Source organism: Oreochromis niloticus, linkage group LG20 (assembly GCF_001858045.2).
Source record: "Oreochromis niloticus isolate F11D_XX linkage group LG20, O_niloticus_UMD_NMBU, whole genome shotgun sequence".
In the NCBI taxonomy this organism is placed as follows: Eukaryota; Metazoa; Chordata; class Actinopteri; order Cichliformes; family Cichlidae; genus Oreochromis; species Oreochromis niloticus.
Genome location: NC_031984.2, coordinates 5,225,520 through 5,248,273, shown reverse-complemented (window position 1 = coordinate 5,248,273; position 22,754 = coordinate 5,225,520). Strand labels below are relative to the sequence as shown.

The window sequence follows — 22,754 nt, the reverse complement described above, 5'->3', positions numbered from 1 at the left end:
GCTCTGCTAGACGTTAGGGAAGCAAAGTGACAACATATGCCCCATTTGTTCATGTTAATGCATCACACCGTGTTTAAAGTGAAGTAAAAAAAAAATAGGCTTAACACCTTTGATAAAGAAATGCATGTGTGCTGCTTCACTCCTAATTCCAACAAATCCATACAGCAGCCCAACATCACCCCCTAAAAAGTATTTGAACTGACAAAACTCAGATTTTGGAGATTTAATCTGCTCCTATGAAAGCAGCAGAATTGACTCTGAGCAGCTCCTGTTCGCAGTGCATCCTGTATGTACGATCAAACGTCACAGGACGAGACGCTGAAGAAAACTGGACGAATGAGGATGATGATGGGAGGTACCTTGATGCTCTCATAGTGGACTCTGACGTTATCAAGCTGAAACCAGACGCCCTTAACTTTGACCTCTGGGTTCACTCTGGGGGTCGGGCAAGTCATCTGAGAGGACGACAGGATGGAGCAGCGCTCTGATACCTGAGAGGCAGAGGGGGAGGTAAAACAAGCATGAGACAGGCTAAATATTTTAAAAGCTCGTCTCCCATTGGTCTGTTTGTCTTACCGTTGTCATTGTGCTGTTAAAGACGAGCTGCTGCTTGGAGGTGAGAAGAGCCAGTCGTTTCTTCCGTTTCACCCTTTGTATCTCTAGAGGCTCCACCCACACAGATATGATTGGCTGCTGCACCACATCCAGGTTCCTGCCCTCCACCCGTATGACACGCCCACCCCTGAAATAGTCAACAGCTAATTAGCAGGTGTGCTTATAAGAGGATCGAGTGCAGGTGTAAGGCGGCTGGTGCTTACGCGTAGAAGCTCTCGGCAGGTATGGCGTTGGTGATGACGGGGTCTTCGAGGTAATGGAAGGTAATGTTTGGAATAGTCCGCTCGGCTTTACCAAACAGAACCCGAACTGGGACGAGACCCGTGCGATTGCTGGAACCAGTCTGACACACCAGCTGCGTGTCATTCACCTCTTCAACTCTGACAAGACAAAGAGGAGACAGAAAGTTAGACATGTAGTAGTATTAGTACTGCAGTACCAGAAGCCGTAGCGTTGTACTTACATGTAGCAGGGCTGGGTGCCCAGGAAGGCGCTCAGGTCAGACGTCTGCCCGGTCAGCAGCTGTCGTCCCTTGATGGTCAGCCTGGTTCCTCCGGAGACGGGACCTTTATTAGGAACCAGATCCTGGAGACGAGGATCCTGAACCACAACACGTTAGACATCAGATAAAACTTTATACTGGTGACCAGATACCACGTAACACTGGGCTACTCAGTCTTACCTGATAGGTGAACATCTTTGTTGACCTCCCACGAGTTGTTCCCACAGTAACCAAGATGGGCCCTTCTTTCTGCTTCCCACTAGGCTGCAGCTCACACACAACCCTGATGCACACACACAAACACATACAGAACAGCAAACATGAGCTTGTGTGTTTGTGCTTTAGTCATAAAACGTGTGATGTTCCCGTCTCCATGCAGCAGAGGACGACAGCTACGCTGGCGTACCGACTGTGGAAGATTCCTACTGGTGGAAAAACACTGGAAAAAAAACTTTTTCTTGTTTATTCCTTTGAGCTCTGAGTCACCATAACACATCCCAACTGTTCTGACGTGTGTCACTTATGTGTGTGCTTATCTATTTATCCAGTGACTGTTTTGGAAAATCAGTTTTCAAGGTCAAAATCACATATTCTGATAGCATAGCCCTGCTATAAGACACACTCGCTGCAGTCTTACTACACCTACACGACAGGTGTCATAACTCAGAAACGGAATGGAAAAAGTCAAACCAGGATCCAAAGTAACCATCCTCAGAACTTTCCAGATTTGTAAACTGCAGTAGCAGTCTCACCCTCACTCTTTTTACTCTTTAAAACATTTTCTTTCTGATTAAGATAATAGTTAGGGCTGGATCATGTGACCCAGAAGTACCTGTGTGACAACCATATAATAAATAAGCCTGGTTAAACACTGTGAATCTCATTTATCAAAGAATGCACTGGAGCATCCTTCATGGAAGTAAAGGAGATAATGATAACCCACAATTCAGCGAGTGCACCATAAGACTATTAATGAAAGCAAAGATAAAAATATCTGACACGATGATGGAGGCCAGCGTGTAAATTACAGCTACGTCTTCCATCTTTTACAATAACTTTAATATGTGCAAATGCTTTGAACTTATAATAGCCTTTTATTAAAATCTGCATGTTATCTGTAATGTAGATTTAGAAATATAATAAGCTTAATTAAAATGATCAAAGTGAAGCGAGGGTTACAGTGTTACACTGGCTATGTTCTCATTTGGGATATTTCGGGATTAGCATCAATTAATTCTATTTCAGAGATGCTAAAAGCCTTAATATGGTTAGGAAATGTTAGATTTAACAATATTTCTTAATACATTTTATTTCACCATCATGAATGTTACATTATATTGTTCGTATTTATAAAGCCTCCATAAAACATCAAGCTAAGAACACAAGTTTTTGTAGTCCCTCTACAAAAATTGTAGTTTTATCACGGAAGACCAGCGTCAACAAAATTCACTGTCACAAGCTTTCGCATCTTTTCTTGACCTTGTAACATTTTCCATCAAAGTCAAAGAAGATGCGACCCAGTTCTTTTTTTTCCTTGTTCTTTAGCCTCGTTCCAACCTTGAGGAAGCTTCAACGTGTTTGTCTTTACTTGGTAACATCAAGCTGAAGTTGAGACAACAACATAAAACTAAACTGATAAAGTTTTAAACTTTGGAGCAGGTCCCAAAGTTCCTAAAGATACGAAATCCCCGAGGCTGAGTTGGTGAAAGTATTCTAAAATTAAACAAAGGCACGCGGAAGATTTCAATCTGATAGCTTATTCAAAAAAAGCACGGAGGCTAAATCAAAATGGAGATTTTGCTCCCGAGGGAGTGAGTTCAGACAGAATCAGTTCTGAAGAGAAAAAGGTTTCGCTCCATAAAAGCTTGTGTTTGAGTTTTTCTCTCTGTGTGAGCATCAGACAGATTTGTCTCCTGTTAAAGGTTCTCCCTGATCTAAATCGAGGCTCTGAGGATGGGAGGCATTATGCGCTGTACAGGTTGTAGAGCTCCTTAGGGCAATAAAGAAAAGTGACTCAACAGTTTAACAGAGAGTAGGAGCAGGCTGCTAGTGTCACACAGAGAGGAATAAGAATATTTGACTATGTTAGAGCCGCTGAAAGGAAATGAGAGAGGACACGTTAGAGTGGCGTCCTTGGAGGATTTCACCTGATTCTAGACTTTTTCTGTTTTGAGGTGTTCACTAAAGAGTTGTTTCACCGCTTTAATATGAGACATATGGGCACAGCCGAGCACTGAAGCGTGGCTGGAAGTGTTTCTGATTTTATTATGATGTCGCAAAGTTGACCTGTAACTGTTTGGATTTAAGAGGTCATGTCACGTGTCAGAAGTGAGTACACAACTTTGTGATCACACCCACAGTACAAAATAATGCATGGTTTCTAGTGGCCAGCAGGGGGCGACTCCTCTGCTGCGAAAAGGTTCCAGCTTGTATGGAAGTCTATGAGAAAACAGCCCTGGGCTTCCACACTGTGAATTCAGTAAACACTTTCCCAGTGACATCATCAGCTCAGTCACTGATTTCCAATAATAATCAATAAAACAATTAGTTAATTTTGTAAATTATAGTCATTACTAGGGTCAGAAAGGAGGACTATCCGGGGTGTAATCAGCAACCTATGCCAATGAGCCTGCGGTGTCCTCAGTTTCTCCATAAGATCACACATATGGTTTAAAAACACCAAGATGGCGACAGCATAAAGACTCACTTGAGGCTTCTTAATGGGACTTCACTAACCAGTGGGTGATGTCACGGCTGCTACGTCAGTCTTGGCTACAAGTGGGTGTCTGTGGTTTTACACTATTCAGAAGAATATTGATGGATTGAAAACTTCTGGACTATCATCATCAAGACATCGAGAATCCCAGTTATTGATATGTTATTGTGCTGAACTGGTGACTGCCAGGTTTGTTACAGAGCAGACAGAAAGGGAGGTCTCATCACGTCTCTCTGTGATTCAGTTATGTGCTGAATGATTGCATAAATGAGTCCCGTAAACACTAATGTAATCATCAGATTTGTGTTACCTGGTGGAGATCTTGTAACCTTTAGACTGAGGCAAACATTGAATACCCGCCACAGTGACTCCGCCCACCACATCTTCATACTTCATGCCCAGGTTCGATCCTGTGATCGTCACCAGAATGCCGCCCTCTAGAGGACCGGAGGCAGGTTCCACCTGCAGACAGACAGGTAGAAACAGTTTGAACGTTCCTGTGCTAAAACGAGCTCTGCAGACAGACTGACTGATCTTCCGATCGTTATAAAAGAGAGGTGAAAATCTGTGGGAGAATTGTAGGAACACAAAGATGGCAGCTGTCCTGCCCACAAACAGCCAATAACCAGTCAAACTGGGAAACAGGCAGAAGTAGCAACTGTTTCAGTGTGTGCTTGCATCGTAGGAATATAACCTACAGAGGCTAAAAAAGCTTCTTACACCTTTTACTGGATGTGACTGATGATTCTGTACATGCTGTTTTCAGGTCCCAGGGACCACTGGAATTAAAGTTATGCCAGGTTCACTCAGACAGGGCTTCAAAATTACTGCCTGGATTTGATCTGGATTTGATCCAGGATGGTGCACAGTTGCAGGACGTCCTGTAGATGGACTTTGACGAGACCCACCTTTGTGATCTGAGGAGGCGGGCAGGTGTCTGCAGGTTCACTGGAGCAGGTTCGGTTGTACACACAGCTCGGGGCTGGGCTTCCAGGACACCACACACAGCCGTACTCTTTAGGCACCGCCCGGCACTGTGAGCAATCTGATTGGCCAGCTGAGCAGTCATACAGCTGGACTGTATATTAATAAGAAAAGGAGACAAATATCATGAATGCATTTCTCTTTCTGTCTTTGTGAAGACATTAACCCCCATCCTCACCCACATGCTGACTTTGGTCAAACACAGTGGGCCTCATTCACTGTGTGAATGCATGAATCTGTGTGACTGAGTGTTTTTCACACAGACTGTATGCGCAGGTATAGAATGACACACAGCTGTCCTAGAAAATGTTAATGCAGATATTTAAACTAAATAATACTGGTAGTGATATTAATACTAGAAACAAGATCAAAAATAGGGTTGAATTTATACTTGCTCCTTTCTCATTCTAATAAGAAATTGATCCTTTATACTACATAAAAAAAGATCCAAAGACTTAATAAAGATAATATCTGCATTTTAAATGTTTAAATTGGAATTATTAAAATGCGTTAACATTTAAAACCGTTGATTTTCTAATGCTTTGGTATTAGAGCTGTATGAAATAACCATGAAATTGATGTCCTTTCATCTTTACTGCTGAACCTTCATTTCTTGGCAATATTCCACATATGGTTTCAGTAACTGCAGCGAGGCTTTTGTCGTAGGTTGGAGCTTTCCCTTTCCCTGCTTCCTCTTCTCCTGCTCTGTGTTTATTTTATGTATCACATATAGTTCCGGATTCAGGGCACACAACACTCTGATTCACTTGTAAAAACAGTACTAGAAACTTGTCATGAATCCAAGTGTAATTTCATGTGTGTACTTATTTTTTATCTAAATATTAGTGAAGGAGGCCCACGCCCTCAGTGTGCACAACATCCACACACAGGTAAGGCTCTTACGTCGGAGTCCAGGTGAGGCATCAATGCGTCGTTCCCCTCTACGCAGGTAGACAGGAGCAGAATACTGAAGTTGACTGACTGGATGTTGAAACTACAGACAGTGGGACAGGTGGACAGACAGAATTTTTAATATCAGCTGTGTGGTTACTGTCATTAACTAATTATCTGCAAAAGTGTTTGCGTGCATCTCTTACTTGATGCTGCCTGCAGGTGAAAGTGTGCGTGTTGTCGTGCATTTTCTCCACAGAAGCTGTCAGATTAATCCGAGATCCTTCGATTTCAACAACACACACATATGGAGCTTCATCCTGCAGAGAGACCACACACAGACACTCAGCTGTTTGATTTTAGTGATTCAGGTCAATAGAACAGACCAACGCCCGAAGGCTGGTACCACGAAAGTAGTTCAACATACTCAGGATACCTTTGCCTTATCTGGTTACATTTCATCTAAACGGCCAATCTCTTTAAAGTAGGTACCAGACAAAGCCTGGGGGCTAGAATCAGCCTGCCAATGATTCCAGTCTTTGAAAATGTGCAGGAGCGTATATAATTTAGACTTTTAACTGTATTTTTATAAGTTTTACAGCTTGTACTACTGATAAAGACCTCCCCCGCGCCTATTCATACCACACGAAAGTAAATACGATATATATAAACAATTAAATAACAGAACCTTCCCGTTTTTTCACTAATACAGGAATTCATGATTTTTACTGTGAGTCCACAGGAAAAAAAAGATTAAAGAAAAAAAGAAAAGAAAAGAAAAATTCTGTTAATTAGCAAAAAACAATCAATGAGCTAACAAAATTTTTACACATTTATTTCTTACAATTTAAGTCAAAAGTATCATTATTTTATCACACAGACAAACTGAGATGTATTGTTGAATTTGCACTTTTTTTCTTATATTAAAGCATCTCAGGAGTTAAATGTGTGGTTAAACTTTACACTGACAGAAAGAGGAGTTTCACTGATTCGGCCCACGTTCACAGTGGGCTGTATGTGGCTCACTATCTGCACACAGAGGTTCACAGGATTTTGCCGCATTATTATTTTCCTGAGGAACGATTGGTCAGTGGGTGGTGGTTTTGCACATGTTGATCTTATTCCTTGTTAAGAAGAGTAAACAAAGGTTAAACCTAAATAAATTCAACCTAAAGTCCCAAATCATAAATTGCAACACATGTTTCAAGTTTTATTAACAGACTGATGAATGATAATTATAGAGAACTGTGTTTATTTTAATTGAAAGCAATACTTTTTAAGTGCATATTATCACAGTAACATGATGGAGCTGCAGCTGCTTTCAGGATTAGTTCAAAGCAGAATTTTTATCTGATGTTGGAGGTTTTTTGATGACAACAGCTCTGAAGATGAAGGAGTCACTGAGGCTTCTGATGAGGATTCTGTGCCTTTTACTATATACATTCAGAGTTAATGCAGTTCTGTTCTAGGAGTCTTTATTTTGTGCAAATGGTGGTGTACCGCAGGGTTCTGTAAGACGACCTGTGCCTTCATAAATGTCAGTTTATATAAGAATGAAATTAGTTTATGTTCCCATCTAGCAGCAGGAACCTGATAATTAGCTCAGACTTAAACAGTGAAAAAGCACAAATACATTGATGATTCTCTCAGCTGCCTCGAACTCGCTGCTGTTAACAAACAAGCAGATATCGAGTAAAAATTTCCATTCTGTGGAGCCAGAAGACCTGACGCGCTCCTGGAAACGCCTGCCTACAGCTGCTGCAGACACAGATGTGGAAACACGATGAGGAGCCAAGGCTTCCTGAAACTAACAGTCTCTGAGCGTTTCTTCTTCACTCACCCCTCTACGTGTTTATTCACCACTTTGCATTTCATCATTAGTTATGATTAATTTCTGGCTGTTTTCCACAGTGTGTCTCTTGTGCCTCCCAAGCCTGGTTCTGCTGGAGGTTTCTTCCTGCTAAAAGGGAGGTTTTCTTTCCCACTGTCACCAAGTGCTTGCTCATAGGGGTCGACTGATTGTTCAGGTTTTCTCTGTAATATTGTCTTTATCTTACAATATAAAGCACCTTAAGGGAGACTGTTGTTGTGATTTGACGCTATATAAATAAATCAGAATTGAACAGCATCAGATCGGCTTCATGTTTATGTGCACCACACTGAGACAGAGACCAGTGTAGCAGTGCAACCAGATACAACAACCGGGCTCCAAGAAACAAAAGCTCTAATTTGGTTACGCTAAATGTCACTTTTTGGGAGGTTACGCCAGATGTTGCGGCACCAGACAGTCGAAACATGAAATATCAGTCTGATCTGACTAATGTTCATCCACTTCAAACAAAGACTGTTTTTAAAGTTTTAGACATGAAAAAAGTTTTTTGGGTGTTAATTTTGTGGTCTAAATGTTACTGACAGCGTTTGACAGTGTTTTGCATTAAACTGCTAATGAGACCATATCAGACTGACATGAGGTCAGAGACGCAGACTTACAGTGTAGACGTCCAGGTTTCGTCCCCGCAGCACCACTGTGGCGCTCAGGCCCATGGGAACTAAAGCAGAGCTCTGGAGAGCGTAGACTAGCGGACAGGAAGTAGGACCAGGAGAGTCCTGCAGACAGAGAGGAGGTGGGGTTAGAGACAGGCTGACAGACAAAAAGATGGAGACAGACGGGGCAGTGGGCCGTCTTACTCTGTGGTTGAGGATGATGTGCTGGTTTGGACAGCTGTGGTTGTGAGTGCAGAGCTGATCCAGAGGACACCAGTTACAGCGCCACACACTGCTGACACACGCCAAACACCTGAAACAGAAACCACCGCCTTCAGCGTCTTCTCCATCACTGATTTAGATTCAGATAAACGTACAGCACTGTCACTGTGCCTGCGTGACTTACTGGGAACTCTGGTTCAGTCGGCTTACAGCCATACAGTCATAGAAGGTCATATTGCCCGTTGTGACGGTCACATGACCAAACATGAGTGACACTGGCAGGATCATGTGATCTGCAGGTGAGAGGTGACAGAAGTTACACAGTAGCACACCTGAATGAAGACGTTTTTACTGTCACTACGTGCTGCACTCGGACTTTGTCGCCGGCGCTCAAACTGCTGCGTGTTGTAAAATGCTTCACATGCAGTTAAACCTCCTGATATTTTTGGCAGACTCATTGTGAAACACTGTGTACTGGGACACACTAAATCTGTTTCTGGCATGCTAAGTAGGATGGTATTATGGAGGATTGGAACGCGCCCACAGTTCCTACTCACCGCTTCCTGTGGGCAGTGGTGGGAGGTGCTCCGGGGCAGGGATTGGCAGGTGATGCTGTTTCCCATGACAATGGCAGGCTGAGGTGGGAGGAGCCCGAAGATGCAGGACAGAGACTCCTCCTCTGCGAGGGCGGGAAGCTGGGGGACCGACAGCGTTACCTGAGAGACGAACACAGAAACACGGTTACTGCTTTTCCATGGGGACGTTTCTCTCTGTCTTTAGAGCAGCTGTGTCTCGTATCAGCAATCCTTCCATTGTCTTACTGTCAAAAAGGAAACGCCCATTGACAGTTTGGGGTCTTTCTAGTGTTTTTCTTTACTTATTTATATATTTTAGGTTTACAAACGAGAATAAAATCACTTCTGTGCTCGTGGAAAAGCTCTCAGTGTTACTTTCTTTTCCTTCTATTTTAAAAATAAATAATTTTACTTCACATCACAAAATCTTAAAAGGTTCACAACCACAGTTATTGTCTGGATTCATTTCACTCAGTCCGCAATAACTCCTGTGTTTGCGCTGATCCTTATAAACCCTGTGAAGATACTCGGTGAGGCACTAAATATGAAGATGTTTCATTCATCCTGTCAGCGCTGCAGCAGTAAACAGCTGCTGCAGATGTTCATCGGCTGCTGTGAATCTTGTCTGAAGGATTGGAACTGGCTGGACTTGCAGTGCCTCTGCAATAACACACAGCCAACACAACAACACAACTGTGTTGAAACAGAATCAGCAACCTTCAGTCAATCAGAGAGTTGCTGAACTAGCACCTCAAGCTCTCATTCAACCTGGACTGATACAGACACCTGCCAGCAACACCTGAGGGTGCCCTGACCCAGGCTGTCATCACTGCGGGAGTGGCTGACTGCATCATAACGCTGTCAGTCAGAATCAGATCAAAACAACAGCAGCCTACCTGCGTCTGCTCTTCTTTGCTGTGATTGGCCGGCTGCAGGCTCTGCACTGTCACGCACTGACTGGTTGGTTCAAAGCTCCAGAGCCAGTGGTTGGGCTGCAGGTGACGCTGACACTGATGTTTCCGGGAACATCTGCACAAAATACAAACAAACATTTGCAGATTAGTAACAACAACAACAGCAACAAACAACCAAAACACAAAACGGCGTCAGAGCAATGTCACATCAACATGCAGATGCTGCTGCGATCAAACCAAGTCTACTACACTTTCTTCTTCTACTGTCAGTCGGGCTTTTTACAAAAAAACTTCACAAAAGTTTGCAAAAATAAATAAAGAATAAAAATGTACTTTTAAAAAGTTAAAAACCACCACCCGACAGGTAGACCTACCTTCCCTCCAGGACACACCAGCCACAGTACGGGTCTCGGACAGCGAGACAGGAGCGACAGTCTGTCTGTTTCTCACAGGACGACACAGGAACCTTCGACAGCTGAGAGAAAGACAGGAAACTGTTTGTTTTCATTTTTCGGGCTTAAATGGATCGTCTGATTGGATATTGGGGACAAAGGGAGGAAGGAGCAGGGAAAAAAATGAAGAAAAGAAAGTGAGACAGGAACTGAGGAAGGAGGTCGACTGTCTCTCACCATGCTGTTTGTTAAAACATAAACATGCTCCTGGTTCTCATCCAATAGGAGATCAGCGCTGACGGCACTGCCACTGTCCACCAACTCGCTGCCATACAGATGGCCTGACTGATTGGAGATCACCAACACCTGAAAAACAACAACACAGGTGAGTCCACAGATTCCGACACTGTTCTGTTGTTTGGTTTGTACAACCTCAATCCCTTTCCTCACCTCCTTTCCTTGTGTCCTTTATACCAAACAACAAATTACACATGAGACACTCCCATCAGTGTATAAACCTTTGTCAGCTGAACTTGGTGTTGCTGAGCGGTGGTTTCTGTTACAGCCTCCTGCTTTTATTACTTTTTATTTAACTCACATTGTGGCAGAACGTGACAAGAGTCCTCTCTCACACACACACACACACACACACACACACACACACATATCGGGTATTCATATCTTGTGGGGACATCTAATTGACATAATGCTTTTTCTAGCCCCTTATCCTAACCATGAAAAATGAATGCCTAACCCTGACCCTAAACCTAACCATAACCCAATTACAATTGACCCTGTCACTAAAAGCACATTTTGAGTCTCAAAAATGCCTTCAAACTTGTGGGGACCAGGATTTTGGTCCCCATAAAGGTTGTTGGTCCCCACAACCATAGTAAACTACACACACACACACACACACACACACACACACACAGGACTGGAGAAAAGCAGAAAGCTTGACAGCAGATTTCTAACATAAGGTACGAATACAAAAGAGAATCATTGTCCTCCCACTATGTCTAATGCCTCTTTTAAACATCACAGGTGAAAAGACGTCCACAGAGGGTACACCTGTGCCTCTTCTAATCACGCTTCCTACAGCAAGCCTCCCGTCTCCAACTTCAGGTACTGACAAACCCCTTAAGATGGCATGACTGACTTCCAGATCAGAGGCATGGAGACAGAGAGAAACAGGAAAGGCCCTGGTCGGACCCTCCCTGCTGTCAGTAGATCTCGGTGAAGGGCGGAAAATTGGCTGACTCCATCCCAGTTTCAGTAATCGCCTGATACATCCACACCCTGAGATGTTCTGGATCTGTACTAATGCCACCAAAACACAAACACACATCTCTGTGTACTGTGCATTGTTTATTTGTTCTGAGTACAACAAAAGAACGCTCTTTCTCTGCTGCACAGTATTTGTCACTGAATGACTTTCCTGCTCGAGTGATGAGACGGGATCCTTTCATGTGGACTCCTGCTGTGCCGACTGTGTGAAGTATTTTGAAAAAGTTAACTCAAGATGGAGAAACTCGTGTCAGCAAATATAAAATGTCTAAGAGCTGAAATGTTGTGACAAGTAAAAACGATGATCATCAACATTTAATTTCAGTAAAGTGACAACATGAAAGCAACAGCGCCTGCTGCAGCTGCGGCAGCAGCAACAACCCGCCAGCAGGTGGAGCTGCTTCACCCCGACAACACCCCTCAAGGCACCTCCACTATCAGCAGCGTGTGACAAAGAGAACAATTCAGACAGTGAAAAATGCAGAAAGGAGGATAATTTGAGTTTGAACAGACTCGATCCTGCTGTGCTACATCCAGTTTATTTTTTGTCTTTTTTTATTCTTGCTGAGATGGAAGAGCAGCATCCTGACAAAGTAGAAACTCTGGAAATCTCTAACATATCTCAGCCACTTCACTCACTGATTGGTCAATTGTGTGCAAGTAAAAAGGTATGGCAGGGCTTTAGTGTCTCTCTTATCTCTCTGCGTTCAATCTTCACTCAAATACTTTTGTCACATTTCATGTGTACAGCTGTGAGTTTGTGAAACACTGAGTTTTTTAGGAGACATGCAGTACTGTTACTGCTTTTTTCCTGTAGAAATGCAAGCCTGTCTCCTGGATTTCACCTGAAGGCATCAGGGTGTAAACTTCTGCACCACAGACTGCAATAACCTAAAAACACAACGCTTAGTGGAGTTTAATGCTGAGCATTTTCATCATCACCGTCTTCTTCTTTTAAACAGGATGCAATGAGGAAGGGATTTTTCTGACTGGGAAACTGAGGACATCACAGGTTCATTTATGTTTAACAAGTTAAAAAGACAAAGACTATCTTCTCTGACTGTTAAAAGAACCATATTTGTGTTTTAATAGTAAACGGACTAGTTCTTATATGCTGCTTTTCAGCTCTACTTGGGCATTCAAAGCATTTCATACAGCATTCCTCATTCATCCATTCACCCAAGCACTTTTTTCTACACCTAAGTCCTTTCTATCTTACATTCACACACATTAATGCTCCGATGAACGCATCAGAGATCAGCTTGGGGTTCAGTATCCTGCCCAAAGATACTGAGACATGCAGACTACAGCAGCCAGGATTTGAACCGCCAACCTTCTGATTAGTAAATGATTTTCTCTACCTCCTGAAGAACAGCCACCCCCACTCATAATGACCTGAAACTAGTGAGCGACCCACAAAGTCTACAGGGCAAAGGAGCCAGAGCTGCTTTCACATCGATTTCTATAAACCAGAAGTCCTTTTACAAGCAGAGGAGTCAGGAGTCACTGTGCTTATAGTACACATCCGCACAAAAATTCAAAACATGTGCGGGGACTCTGCCTTTAGATATGTTAAAGTGCAGGAGCCTTCTCTCCTGGGAATATATGTGCATATGTGTTTCTTCAGTTCGGATAACCTCGGGTGCCACGCCCACAGAAACACTGCAGGAGCGTCACATGCTGGAGAAACTGGTGCTTGAGCATCTTTCTGACAGCTTCACTATTTCACAATCCCAACAGAAGCACAGCAGTGAACATGTGCCCGGGTTCACTGCGAAAAACGTGGTGTTGCACTTGTGCATGCCTCTTGTTGTTGATTGGTTATTGGTCCCTCAGGTGCACTCTGGGTAAGGATCCAGCAGGAGGCCCTGAAACATTTACAGTGTGTGTGATTAAATATTAACGGGGAGAATCAAAGCTCTGCTGTTTACCTCGCTGAGGCTCCGAGGCAAGATTAGAGCTCATTAACGTGTACACGCACACAAGTTTGTCCTTCTAACTTTGCGAGGACTATTAGTCACACGGTGCATTCCCAGGACCCTTACCCTAAACTTGAACTTGATAAAAACTTCAAAATGAAATGGAAAAAAATGCATCTTAAGGTGTCCCGCAGAGAGAACAATTGGGTGCAGAATCTCGTCACTTTTCAAACGTCCTCTCTAACAATGTGTAAGACTGGGTCCTCATAAGCCACATGTACAAGTGCACACACACACTTACACCCAGTAAAAGCTTCAGGGGTGTCCTGCTGGATTCTTACCAGACTGCACCTGAGAGACCAATCACCAATCAACAACAAAAGTCTGAGCATGCTCCCATGTGACCCTCCCCAACACCACCCACTCTTCCCAAACGCACCACACCCTCGAGCTAAACGCCTGTTAGTCACACACACACGCATACATAGAGTGTATCATTGTGTTGCTTATAAAGAGCTGCAGGCTACAAGCTGCTCTGTTCAGTGTGTGTGTGTGTGTGTGTGTGTGTGTGTGTGTGTGTGTGTGTGTGTGTGTGATCATTTTCCTGGTGCTACTCTTCAGACCTTCCAGTTACTACATAAACAGGAAACAGCTGATTCCTCCCTGTAGCTAGAGATGGAGACACAAACGCCTGAACAGGCCTTTTCACTGCCAAGTAAAAACCAGTCACACCAGCTGGTCTCTTAGCAGCTCCATTAGAGTGGAGGGGTCTAAAGCCTGTTCAATTAAGCATTATTCATATATGCATTTGCTCCCCAAAACTTTTCATGTGAGAAACGGTTTTATATTACAACTAACTGTCTGCTAAGTTCACAGCAGGGAGATTAAGTATCATGTGTCCGATCCCTCAATGTTCAGCCACAATCTGCGCCATTTCAGCTGTTGTGTGGTACATGTGGGAAAGGGTAACTGAGGTCAATGACCCGACCGACGCCGTCAACTTCATGTGTGAAACGGCTGTAAAACATGTTGGTGGTGTCACCTTTTGCAGTTGTCCTTTTCTGTCTCCCAGGAAAGCGATGGTGTGTCCCGCCTCTGTTGCTGTGGTGACAGCGGTCAGCTGTATGGTGGAGTTGACAATGGGCGTGGCTTTGAGGGGCACGGCGCTAGCGATGGGGTTGGGGGTGTGTTCCCCTCCACAGGGGTACTCTGAGAGAGAGTCCTGGTAGATGAATAAACAGAGAGAGAGGAGCCAGTGAACACAGGTATGTGGTCAGCCCTGCTTTATCTGTTTATGTCTCTAAACACCAACAAAGACACAAACAATATTGTTTCCATTCACCTTTAAAACGCATGCTTTTTTCCACTCAGCCTGTCACTTTAATCTGTGTGTTTTTGCTCTATGTGGGTCAGCTCTGTGCTACAAGCTGTGTGTTTGAGTGGCAGCTGTCTGATGATAAGTCCAGATGCTGAAGATAACCACTCTAATCCACACACACACTCACTCACACACACATAGTATTAAGGTCAGCAGCGAGGTAGATGACAACCATCGACAGCTTCTTCCCTAAAGCAGCTGCTAATCTGTGATGTCATCACGTGTAAAATGTGATGTCATAAGATGTCCCACTTGGCCGAAGCAGGACCTCAACGATCCGTGGGGTCATCTTTGGACTCTCATTGGAACCAGTTTACTGTCCCATTATTTTCAACTGTAACCAGCCCTTCCGTACTGCACTCTCATTACTAGCAGTAACTCTAACTCTGTCATCTGCAGTATCTGGAGTTTATATTTGGCTCTATCACTCTTTGCTAGGACCTACTTCTGAGAACAGCAGCAATGACAACAGATTGGTTAACTTAGATTAAAAAAAACCATGAAATTAAGGACCTGGGGTGGAGGTGGGTTGCAAAGTGACTTGCAGATCAAAGCAACCATTGGGAGGGGAAAAGCAGCTTAAAAAGCATGTCCTATATATTTACCAGTTGGACATGCCGAAGGGTAAAAATCAGCTGATTACAAATAAGCTCAACTTTGTGGTCTGCCTGAACTGAAGCTATGGCATCGGTCCATTCATATATATTTTCAATGCAGAACTGATTTTATCACAACTCTATTGCCAAAAACCTTGAACAGGCCTCAGCCAACCACAAAGTTATTGCATAGAAAACTGAAACCACAGCTTTCATTCGCTTTAAGAGGGGCTACCCCCCCCCCCAAAAAAAAATAAAAAATAATAATAATAATAATGATTTGCAAAACGGGCCATTCGATCCCTATACAACCGTTGCAAGAGTTTGGTTCGCATTGCCGGCAATAAGTCGGACTCGTTCCCGGTGGGTGATGGGCTCCGCCAGGGCTGCCCTTTGTCACCGGTTCTGTTCATAATTTTTATGGACAGGATTTCTAGGTGCAGCCAAGTGGCGGAGGGCTTTCGCTTCGGTGGCCTCAGAATCTCATCTCTGCTTTTTGCGGATGATGTGGTTCTGTTGGCTTCATCAGGTGAAGGCCTCCAGCTCGCACTGGAACGGTTCGCAGCCGAGTGTGAAGCAGCGGGAATGAGGATCAGCACCTCCAAATCTGAGGCCATGGTTCTCAGCCGGAAAAGGGTGGAGTGCCCACTCCGGGTCGGGGATGAGTTCCTGCCCCAAGTGGAGGAGTTTAAGTATCTTGGGGTCTTGTTCGCGAGTGATGGGAGAAGGGAGCCGGAGATCGACAGACGGATTGGTGCTGCCGCTGCAGTGATGCGGACGCTGCACCGGTCCGTCGTGGTGAAGAGGGAGCTGAGTGTAAAAGCGAAGCTCTCAATTTACCGGTCGATCTACGTCCCTACCCTCACCTATGGCCACGAGCTGTGGGTAGTGACCGAAAGAACGAGATCACGGATACAAGCGGCAGAAATGAGCTTCCTCCGAAGGGTGGCTGGCCTCTCCCTTAGAGATAGGGTGAGAAGTTCGGCCATCCGGGAGGGGCTCAGAGTAGAGCCGCTGCTCCTCCACATCGAAAGGAGCCAGTTGAGGTGGTTCGGGCATCTGACAAGGATGCCTCCTGGGTGCCTCTTGGGTGAGGTGTTCCGGGCATGTCCCACCGGGAGGAGGCCCCGGGGCAGACCCAGGACACGCTGGAGAGATTATATCTCTCGGCTGGCCTGGGAACGCCTTGGTGTTCCCCGGATAAGCTGGAGGAGGTGGCTGGGGAGAGGGAGGTCTGGGCTTCTCTGCTTAGGCTGCTGCCCCCGCGACCCGGCCTCGGATAAAGCGGATGAAGATGGATGGATGGATGGATTTGCAAAATCAAAATACATTATGTATGTATTATGTGCACCAAGCTAGTGAGTGTTCCAGGTAAGGAGGTTACTCACAGCCAGTAATGGTAAGTGGTAAACCTACATTAGTGCTTTCTATCCAACATTCATTCTCCAATGGATGCATCGAAGAGTATCGATTTGGCATGAACACCACCAACCTTCTGTTTAGTAGATGACCTGCTCTCCCTCCCGAGCTACAGCCATCCCCAGTGCCAATGCTGGGTGCAACATGTTACTGGTACCACATTATATTTTTCAGTCATGCAGTAATGTAATGAGTTACTGTACGAAATTCAGTAGTTGCATTACAGTTACAATTATGTCATTACTTGCATTACAAAGGTTCTTTAGTTCAGTGCACACTGAGCAGATAGAAAGAAAAAAACATTCACTTTTTCTTCTGCACCCCTACGCAAAAAACAAACACCTCATTTCGATTGTGTACAAGGAGGAGGAAAATGGTTTAGTGGTCAACAACATTTGTTGAGTGGTGATATGGAAATCGCTTTTATTACAAGAGCATGATTATATAAAGTGCAAACTGTGTCCAAGACAAAAATGACAGTGTTATACTGCTAACATTGACTCTGTGTGAGCATCTGCACAGACAGCATGCTAATACAGAGCTAACGAAGAAGCCAGTGTAATGTTAAAGCTGAGTGTATGCTGACCCCAGCCCTGCATCCAGAGCCTGAGCTTCAACAGGTAACAAAGGCAGCGATGTAGTGACGCAGCCTCCACTTCTGTTCATGTTTCTACAGCAGAATCATTGCGGCGATGACTTTGAAGTCTCATTGAGCTGGTTTCAAACTTTGCTTTGTGATGTCGGCTTTGTGTTCTTACATAGCTTCAGGTTTCCAATGTGTTTCACGTCATGTTACAGAGTAGCAAGAAAGTAACGTAATGTGTCTGGGGACAAATTCATGTACTGCATTACTTTTAAGAAGAGTAATGAGTAGTGTGTAATATATTACTTTTTTTAAGTAATCACCCCAACACTGTTCAGGTGTTTGTGAGTTTACCTTTGGCAGTTTGAGACATTTTGATGACACGCCGTACTCGATGTAGGCCTCCTCTTTTCCACCGCTGCCTTGTCCTCCCTCTGTGTAACACACTTCCTGTGCTCTCCGCAACATTGTGTCCAACTCCGCCATGCCATAAACGCAGAGAGCTGAACGATTTGTTGCTACGGGCGTGGACGCCTGCCCCGCTGCCATGACGACAAACAGGTGAGGTTCACCTGAGTGGTTACCTAACCATGCACCCTGTGCCAGGTTATACCCGCCCTGGCACAGCAGCGGCACCTCAACGTATGAGTAGAAGCTACGATCAGAGATGCAGAGCCGGGAGGCGTAAGTCCGGTACTCCTTCTTGTGCCGCCGTGAGAACAGGAAGTAGACATGGTTGCCATGGACAACAGCCTTCACAAAGTGGTTGTTGTAATCGGAGTAACTTCCTACAACAAGTTTTCCAAGCTCCTCCTCCTGAGAGAATGCTCTGCGGGGTGGAACCACTGGAAACAGCCACCGTGTCGTGATTGGTGGGATATCACCAGGGCCTTTGCTAGTGTAGCTTCGACCAACCAGCATCAGACGCAGCACGTCACCATCCCCGCCCCCTTCCTGCTTATTTTTCGTGGTAATTACCACGGCAACAGTGGAGACACCTGGAGCGTTGGCTGCGACGTACTGAGTGTCAACGGGATTGGACGTCTGATAGATGAGCTGAGAAATGTTGGACAGACTCCTGCAGAGAAAGACAGGACAGAAAAGTCATTCTTCAAATGTGTTTTGGCTAATCCAGACATCAGTCACCTTTAATACAAGCAAAGAACAGATACAGTGTGAGGAAAATGTATTTGGATAAACTCTGGGAACACAGTGAGGAAAACTAGCAGAGTAAACTGACGTACCTCTTTTCACAGATTCCCTGGAACAGTGATCCACAAACTATCAGACTCCCTGGCTCCGCCCCCTGCCCTGTCTCCATCAGCAGCAATTTGTTGTAGTTGTCAGTGTCCTTGGCTGATGGGCATTCCTGAAGCACGATTGGTGGGAGGCACTCTGGAGAGTCCCGGTAAGGGCCGGTCTTTACGTGCGACAACACCTCGAGGTCAGTGGTCAGCTGGTACAGATTATTGACCCCGCCCACATAAATATGTCCTGCTCCAGGATCCAGGAGCAGGTGCGACAGGGGGGCGCCCTTCAACTCCACGTGTATCGAGGCATCCACAGGTTGGGAGAAAGGGGAGAGGATGTGGAGGAGGAGGAGGAGGAGTGACGGGGGGATGGAGGAGGCCAACATGGCAGCTCCTCTTTACCTGAAACAGATTAAAGTTCAGGAGAATTAAAATTTGTGAAAAGGAGCTGCTTATGATTAGTCACTGGTCAGCAGGGCCTCTTGAATGCCCACTTCCAGTTAATCTCACTGCCCGCTGGTCAAAAACAGACAAAACTTGTTTTCTTGTTTTATCTGTCCTAACCCTAAAGATATTCCCTTTACGGGGCGATCTGGTGGGAAAAGGAAAAGAAAGGAAACCCTCTGAGAAACTGAAACAAGACAATATTGTAGATTTTTGAATTGTGCAGAAACTGACCCGAGATCTGAACTTCACTGTAAAATTTGAAATCCACTAAAGAATGTCTTCTTGGCTTCACCGTCCGCCCACAGAAAGGCAGCGGTCTGTCTGAATACAAAACTCAAAGCTGTGATTGCATCTTATTTCCACTTTCTCCCCTGCAGCAGAAAACCTCGCCCGAGTTTCAGAGCAGAACTGAACCATGACTGTCTCAGATTAAGGTGGAGAAACACGGATCTATTTCATACCCAAAAAAGAAAAGAAAAAAACTTAAATATGTAAAATACACCTGAGCAGGTGAGGCTCAGCCCTGCAGACTCTCTGCGCCGTTTCTCTTTCTCTCTCTGAAGTTATTAATAAAATATTTTTGCTGCTTCACACTTTTCATCTGGCGGTCAAACTGTAGTTGCCTGTAGTAACATCACCATGGCAACAAACCGGTATCCACGGCAACGCTGTGAAACGACTCAAACCTCTGGTGGGTTGTTTGGTTTTTATGACAGAGTGGAGTTTTAAACTGGTGTCAAACTGGTTTCAATCTTGCGGGTCCTTCTGTGTCTTCAGGTTGCATCACTCTGTCAAAGTGTAAAATATTCCTGTAAAATAATCACGGCTCAGACCTCATTCCTCTTCTCCTGAGGATAAATCCACAATCTTTCCTCAAGCTCTCCCACTACTGCTACAAACAGCCTCCGCCTTCACTTCACCTGAAACAAGCTGATTTACTATACAGCCGAAAGGAGGAGAAAGATTTACTATTTAAAGATGAAATTCAAGCAGCACAAAAAGTGTTCTTACGATGCTGAACATTCAAACTGTTTTATGCACAGTCCGCCTACAACAGACACGGTCAGCAGTTAGTTAGCTTTATGGGGGTGTTTTTGTGGAAGGCAGAAGTAACCATATACTAATGAGGGTGGAGTACTAAGTTATCAGCCTTCGTAGACTGCAGGGGTGACTGGCACTAACACAGAAAACCTGCTAATTAGTGCTGATGATACTTTTTGTTATTCCATCTGTAGTCGTCTCTAATTGGTTGTGTGGCTTTAAATGGAAAGCCAGAAGGCAGTGAGAGTAGCACCACCTACTCACAGAGCAGAGCATGTATTATTACAATGGCTGTGTTATTGATAAAGTCAAAGATAGTATGAATGGCCTGAAACAAGCTGGGGGTGGAGGTGAGGTTGCAAAGTGGCATGCAGGGGTACCAATAACCCTATGTTGAACAGCTTAAATAAAATGTTATGTATAAGATTTACCAACAGGATGTACAGAGGGGTATCAGGCGACATCAGCTGGCACTGAATTATGCATCTCTGCCAAATTTGCAGGAATTTGGCTCCATGGCTGTGATACAGTTTTAACTTTTTATATTAGTCATATAATTTATAAGATAATTACATTAAATGACTCTAATAGTGTCAATTATGCCTAGCTTATGCCTGTGTGTGTGTGTACATGTTTAGACATCTTCGTGAGGACAGAAAATTGGCATGCTACTATACTTGTGGGGACCAGCAGTCACTTATGGGGACAAAATGTCCATCCCCACGAGTTTGAAGGCATTTTTGAGGGTCAAAATGTGGTTTTAGTGTCAGGGTTACAATTAGGTTATGGTTAGGTTTAGGCTGAGGGTTCGGGCTAGGCATTCATTTTTGATGGTTAGGGTTAGCAGCTGGGGAAAGCACTATGTCAATGAGATGTCCTCACTAAGATATGAAAACGAGTGTGTGTGTGTGTGTGTGTGTGTGTGTGCGTGCGTGCGTGCGTGCGTGTGTGTGTGTGTACACTGTCATTATGAAGGGATAAAGCAGGTTTATTTGTACTGTAAAACTGGGCATTTTAACACAGGAGTCTATGGGGGCTGACTCGCTTTTTGAGCCAGCCTCAAGTGGCCATTTGCACTACAGTTTTTGGCGCTTCTACTTGGACTTCATATCTCTGTCCCAAGTGGTTGCCACTTGGTTCTATCCAGTATGTGTTGGAAAACATGCCTGTTTAGATCCTCAAAATATGGAGAGAATGCACACAAACAGCTTAGCTTGTCCATCGGTGTAATAATGTGTAAACATTTTCAGTTCAGATATAATCTGTTTTGATTTTCATTTTTACCTTATAAAGAGAAACCCAAGGGTTTTCTTTGACTGGTATTTTCAGATAGTGGGGCCAAAACCCCCCCAGAACTCGAGCAGAACCACGCGCAGGAGGAGCCACCATCTGTTTGGGGTCATTTGCAAATCACTGCATATAGTTCTTATTTACATTAACCATCCCACTGGTTTGGAAACATTTTTGCAAATCTGTATATATTTTTTTTGCTTAAAGACAACATCAAATAATCCTGGCAAATAGCCAGTCTTTCAAACAATCATCAGGTCTAAATCAAACCTCAGCAGCTGGAAAAGCAAAATTCTATCAATGACATAAACTCACAGTTATGACATTTGATCATCATACTCCCAGTAAAATGGTTTTTAATCTTCTTTTTTTAACAAAGGTCAGTCAGATTGATCTTGAGCACTAATGTGATCAAAGGTTTTACCACAAGCCTCAGAGTTTCCTCTGAACGCCTTCAATCAGTGGTCTTTTTCTCGACAGCAAAACGGATCTTTAACTCACATTTCCACACAAACAGCCAGCGCATATCCTCTTTTTAACAATATTCACAGTTCGGCAACAAAGAGGACTTTCTTTTGCTTTCCCGACACGTCAAAACAGCCACACATCAGATCTGATTCAGCTTCATGCAAATCAGAGGAAGAAAAACTCATTTACATCTGTAGTCTCAGAAAATACCACAAACTGTGGGTTTTACTGTGCTGTGGCGTGCCTCTGATTAGAGCTTGGGACCTCCAAACCAAAAAATAAATCATCAGGATTTTTCCTCTTAATCCAGCTGGAGCCTGAGGGAGACGACACACCAGGCGTGCACCAATTGTGAAATTCTGGGTCAGTACTGTTTGCAATTTTTAAAATAAAAATCTGCATCCTAGTATATACATATACATATAACACTGATTTCAAACAGAAAGCCAAACATTACGCCCCGATTAACAAAACCGATAAACATTGATTAACAGATTGTTAATACATCACATGCAATGACATCACACAAAAGAAGGTCTATGAAAACATGAATTCATTTGTTGTTTAAAGGAGGTGGTCACTGATTTCATCAGTCGTATCTCCTCAGGCAGGTTGTTCTAAAATCGAGGGCCTGGATAGCAAAAGCACAGTCACCACCCAGGAGGATCAACATATCTGGTATGTATCTCAGGCTCAGACCCAGATGTACTTTTAAAGGGATCAGCAAAATCTTACAAGTTGACTCTATAAACTTACAGATAGTCAAAGCACAGAAGTCAGG

The 22,754-nt window shown here is 44.1% G+C and overlaps 1 protein-coding gene across 1 annotated transcript in view; it reads right to left on the bottom strand.

Moving 5' to 3' along the window:
- plxnb3 (plexin B3) overlaps positions 1-22,754 on the bottom strand; it is a 96,570-nt gene that overhangs the window by 12,052 nt on the left and 61,764 nt on the right. The window contains exons 3-21 of the mRNA XM_019349302.2: positions 18,722-19,129; positions 17,832-18,555; positions 14,544-14,723; positions 10,533-10,661; positions 10,278-10,378; positions 9,886-10,018; positions 8,968-9,130; positions 8,599-8,707; positions 8,397-8,505; positions 8,199-8,315; positions 5,915-6,028; positions 5,721-5,811; positions 4,742-4,911; positions 4,144-4,295; positions 1,298-1,400; positions 1,079-1,215; positions 819-995; positions 577-742; positions 360-491 (exon numbers count right to left, since the gene is read on the bottom strand). Coding sequence (XP_019204847.1) covers positions 360-491; positions 577-742; positions 819-995; positions 1,079-1,215; positions 1,298-1,400; positions 4,144-4,295; positions 4,742-4,911; positions 5,721-5,811; positions 5,915-6,028; positions 8,199-8,315; positions 8,397-8,505; positions 8,599-8,707; positions 8,968-9,130; positions 9,886-10,018; positions 10,278-10,378; positions 10,533-10,661; positions 14,544-14,723; positions 17,832-18,555; positions 18,722-19,113 — 3,399 coding nt within the window. The 5' untranslated portion in view covers positions 19,114-19,129. The remainder of the gene's footprint in view (positions 1-359; positions 492-576; positions 743-818; positions 996-1,078; positions 1,216-1,297; positions 1,401-4,143; positions 4,296-4,741; positions 4,912-5,720; positions 5,812-5,914; positions 6,029-8,198; positions 8,316-8,396; positions 8,506-8,598; positions 8,708-8,967; positions 9,131-9,885; positions 10,019-10,277; positions 10,379-10,532; positions 10,662-14,543; positions 14,724-17,831; positions 18,556-18,721; positions 19,130-22,754) is intronic.